General features: G+C 53.9%; 1 protein-coding gene across 1 annotated transcript; it reads left to right on the top strand.

The window, feature by feature from the left end:
• Window positions 1-87: 87 nt before the first annotated feature.
• L3HYPDH (trans-L-3-hydroxyproline dehydratase) lies at window positions 88-2,908 on the top strand. The gene is made up of 5 exons (XM_009284523.2): window positions 88-115; window positions 242-411; window positions 743-865; window positions 1,748-1,885; window positions 2,430-2,908. The coding sequence occupies exons 1-5, from the start codon at window positions 88-90 to the stop codon at window positions 2,553-2,555; spliced, it is 585 nt and encodes a 194-aa protein (XP_009282798.1). The 3' UTR covers window positions 2,556-2,908.
• The last annotated feature ends 1,474 nt before the right edge of the window (window positions 2,909-4,382 follow it).

Consider the following 4,382-nt stretch of genomic DNA (forward strand, 5'->3'; position numbering starts at 1 on the left):
GTGGGGGCTGGCGGCCTGACTGAGGGGGGTCTTGCAAATCCCTCCCCAATTCCAATGTCCCCCAGAGGCTGGATGAGGCCGTCAGGGATGGTAGAAGGCGTCACATGCCACTCAGGCATGGGAGTACTCGAGCTGTTGTCCCCATCTCCTCCTTGCATGCAGCCGGATTCCCTTGCTCCGCGTGCGAGTCCACCGCTCAGCATGGTTTCCCCTCCTCACTACCCTCCCTTTCTCTGCCCAGACTTGGCCGTCGACGTTCCTGGTCACGGGAAGGTGGTGGTCGACATCGGCTATGGTGGCACTTTCTATGCCTTTCTCAGCGCCGAGCAGCTGGGCCTCGATGTGTGCTCTTCAAAGACCAGAGACCTCGTCAGTGCGGCAAGCGCAGTGACGGAAGCGGTGAAGAAACAGGTATGGCAGCGTGCTGTGGTACCCCAGTGTGTTTGGGGTGACTGCACCAGACTGAGGCCCTTTATTCCCCCAAGATGCTCAGGATGGGAGCCAGTCCCATCCTTCCAGCCCCATGTTGAATTTCAGAGTCCTCCTCCAGCCTCATAAGGACATGAGAAGGGAGTTTGCTTTCCTGCTGCTGCGTCCGTCTCTGTTACTGGAGAAACAGAGGTGGAAACGCAGCAGTGGAGCCTTGTCCCCTTCCTCTGGTCTCTTGAGGAAGCTGTGCTGCACGTACTGCTGACTGCCCAACTGCTGCACGCGTTGGTGAACCTGTCTGTGCTGTTCCCAGTTCGAGCTTCATCACCCAGAAAGTGAAGACCTGGCTTTCCTCTACGGCACCATACTGACAGATGGGAAAGATGCCTTTAGTGAGGAGCCCACCACCAACATCTGTGTGTTTGCTGATGAGCAGGTACAGAAACGGGCTCTTCTCAGACACACAAGGCACCACCTTCTTCCCTTCTTACAGCCTCCTCAGAGATGAGGGGCGGTTCTGCTTCTTCTCATTTTGGGCAGTGATCATTGCTTCTGCTACAGTGATGGCTCTGCAGAGCTGAGTGTCACTTAACATAGGCAGTTTTAGCTCCTGATGACAGAAGTACTTCTGCACATCTTAGATGGTGGCATTTTAAAAAGGTTCATACCCGTGCCCTCTAGCTAGGAATTTCCCAGGAGTTCAGGGGCTGAGGTGGGATCCCAACAGACATAGTGCATGTTCTTAAAGTCCTAATCTAGGGAACAGCTGCTAGGGATCAAGAGAGCTGGAGAGAAAAGAGGGGGTGTAAACTTTTATCCTTGTCTGCCGTGGATAAGGTATCACATAAATATCGGGGGAAGTTTTGGTTGGGCTTTCCAGCAGTGAGGAGTGTGGAGCATTGGAACAGATCTCCTCGGAAGCTGGCCAATGCTGTATTTTTGGAGGTTCTAAAAACCAGGCTGGCCAGCAGCCCTGGTCCTACCTCAACGCGTGAGAATGGGGAAGGTGCCCTCTGCCCCTCTCAGTCCTTTTTCTATGGTGCTGGGAAGCTTTCAAGCACTCCCTAAATAGCCTCAATATTTATTAGATCCCTCATCCCTACTAGTTTGCCAAAGCTGATCGCAATCCAAAAGTACCCCAAACCTGCTTATTTTGTCTTCTCATTTGTGATATATCCGGATTCTGTACAAACCCCTGGGCTAGGCGGATTTCCCTCAAGCACAGTATAAAGGTGGCAAAGAGAACTGAGGGGAGCAATATTGTCTTCTATTAAAACCCAAAATACTAGAGCTGGTTCATCTTCTCTTCTGAATGTAGGTTGACCGAAGTCCAACAGGTTCGGGTGTGACAGCCCGCATCGCCTTGCAGTACCATAAGGGACTCATCCAGCTGAACCAGACCAGAACCTTTCGGAGCAGTACCACGGGGTCCTTGTTCACCGGGAAGGCAGTGCAGGCAAGTGGCTTGTGCTGGACTTTCCCTCTGTCTTGAGGATTGCTGGAAAAGTGCTGTTGCCTTGACTCAGTGGAGAAGCAGAAAAGCCTTTCCATGCCTGGGGAAGGGCATATGGAAGGAGAGAGGTGCCTGGGGGTCTTGCCTTCCCGCAAGCCTCACGCTTCAAGATTTTTTATTAGGGAAGCAAGTGACAGTAAGACCTTGTTCTGCTGCATGGCTTCCCTTCAAATCCTCCCTCAGCCATCGAGAAAGGACTGGGCACCTTGGCAGCTTGTCGGCCTCCTTTGAGGCAAATCCAGGCTGTGGCAGTGCAGGGGTTCGCGAGCTTAGAGCAGGGGCAGCAGCAGTCGTGCAGGTGTGGAGCTCGTGCAGGCAAGGTGAGGCGGTAAAAGGGCTGCTGCACACTTTGGGATGTACCTGGGCAGGGCAGAGTGCTCGGTGAGGGGTGTCTCTGCCTAAGTGCTGGGTAACGCCGGCATTCCGTGGGGTTGGGAGAGCAGAAAACCTCCTGTCCGCCTCTGTCCTGATCCTAATCCCTCTGCAGGAAGCCAAGTTTGGGAAGTACAACGCTGTCGTTGTGGAAGTCTCAGGAGAAGCCTTTTACACTGGTACAGCCACCTTCACTGTCGAAGAGGAGGACCCGCTGAAATATGGCTTCTTCTTCAAGTGACCCGAGCCACTGGGCAGCGGCAAAGTCTCGCTGATGGTGCTGCTTTTCTCCTGCCCACGCATTCGCGTTCTGCTTCTCCACGCGGCTCGTTGCAATATGCCAGAGCAACAGGAACAGCCTTTGGTGGTGTGACAGCATCTGCCGTGTTTCAAGATAACAGGCCGTGTTTCCCTGTTGTAATTAGCAATGTGATTAGCATATATGGGCTGCTCTGAGAAGCCATAATCTTTTTCTTCTTTTTTTTCAATAATTATTCACAGAAAATGGAGCTGATCTTGGAGAGCTGTCTTCAAATTTACGTGCCTTCTCTACATCTGAAAATTACTAATTTCAAAGCCAGCTTCCTATTAAACACCAGCTGAAGACACTGCCTTTCTCATTTTCACTCCCGGAGCTCATTTCCAGCACTCTGCCGAGCGTACCATGGCTGTTGGTTTGGATTGCCTGCTCTTCCTCGGTGCCTCCTGCTCAGGCGGCCGTGCTGCAGTGTCTCGTGCCCCGGCTTCCCCGGCCTGCCCTGCTCAGGCCTGTCCAGACACCCCCTTCCTCATTGCACTCTCTTGACCCCTGCCAGAGCCCTCCTGTGTCCTGGGGCTGGATGCAGGTGCTCGGAACTTCCTACTGTCCCTGCTGCGTGTCCAGGTTATGCTGCTTCCCTAAACCTTCCTCTCTTGCTTATGTTGGACCATTGGCTGCAAATACCCCATGGTTAACTTTCAACAGGAGTAGCTCTATTCGAAAGTCTGATCCACTGTGACCTTTGATTGCAAAATTATTTACTGATGATTTTGTGTCAGCCCAGGGGCAGCTTGCACAGCAGAGCGCGGTCAATGTGTGCTTTGCCAGAGTCCAACGAGGGAGGGTGGCTGGTGGAAAAACCAAACCAAGCCCTGGGCTGTAGGCAGGCTTTTGCAGTGGCAGAAGCAGAGCTTCAGACCACTTGGGGCCTGTAACTTTCACTGTGGCTCTGGACAAAATGGTGTTAGTTTATTGAAGACACTCATGGGAGTGTGCCTTGTTAAAATGAGACATGAAAATGAGAATGATCATTTCCCAGTAGCTCATGCAGCAGAAGGGAGCAAGTCGCGCTGGAGAGCTTGGAAAAGGCTGGCATGGAAAAGCCTGAGAGAAATTTCTCCTGTCAAATGGAAAGTTATAACTTTGGAACAGGAAGAAACAAAAATCCCCACGTTCAGAAAGTGGCTGCGCTGCCAACGGAGGTTTTCTAGGCTGGCATCGGGGCTCTTGCTCCCAGCTTTCCTGCAACCCCCAGGTAAATCCTGTACAGCCTCCGGTCCGGGGGAGCAAGGGGCGACAGACACATCCTCCGTGCTTGCAGGAGCAAACTCATCCGCGTGTTTCTAGCTTCTGGGCATCTCCCTTGTGATCAGCCCCCCAGCCTGGCTCCCGGGGAAGAGCTGGGGCAGCAAGTCACGAAGCCCAGCACAGAAAGGTTGGAAGCTCTTCAGCCATTAACTGGGTCGCAGCCTTCATTATCTATTCGCTATCCCCATCCCTAAGAAATTTTTGACGTAGGGACAGGCAGCTCCAGCATGGCTGAGAGCGAGGGGCCAGGGTCCTGCTGCCCATGTGGGTGTCCCTGGCCTGACCCCTCAACCCCTCAGCTTGTGAGACCCCAGCCCGGAGAGTGGGGGGGGTGGTCCCGGCCTCTGCCGGAGTGTCTGGGGGTAGCTGGCCCCTGCCCCTTCGTGATGGGCTGCAGGGCTGTGCGGGGAGAGGGGCCCTGTCGGGAGAGGGCTGTGAGGGGAGAGGGGCCTTGTGGGGAGTGGACTGTGAGGGGAGAGCAGCCAGGAGGGGAGGGGGGCT

This window comes from Aptenodytes forsteri, unplaced genomic scaffold, assembly GCF_000699145.1.
Source record: "Aptenodytes forsteri isolate BGI_AS27 unplaced genomic scaffold, ASM69914v1 Scaffold410, whole genome shotgun sequence".
In the NCBI taxonomy this organism is placed as follows: Eukaryota; Metazoa; Chordata; class Aves; order Sphenisciformes; family Spheniscidae; genus Aptenodytes; species Aptenodytes forsteri.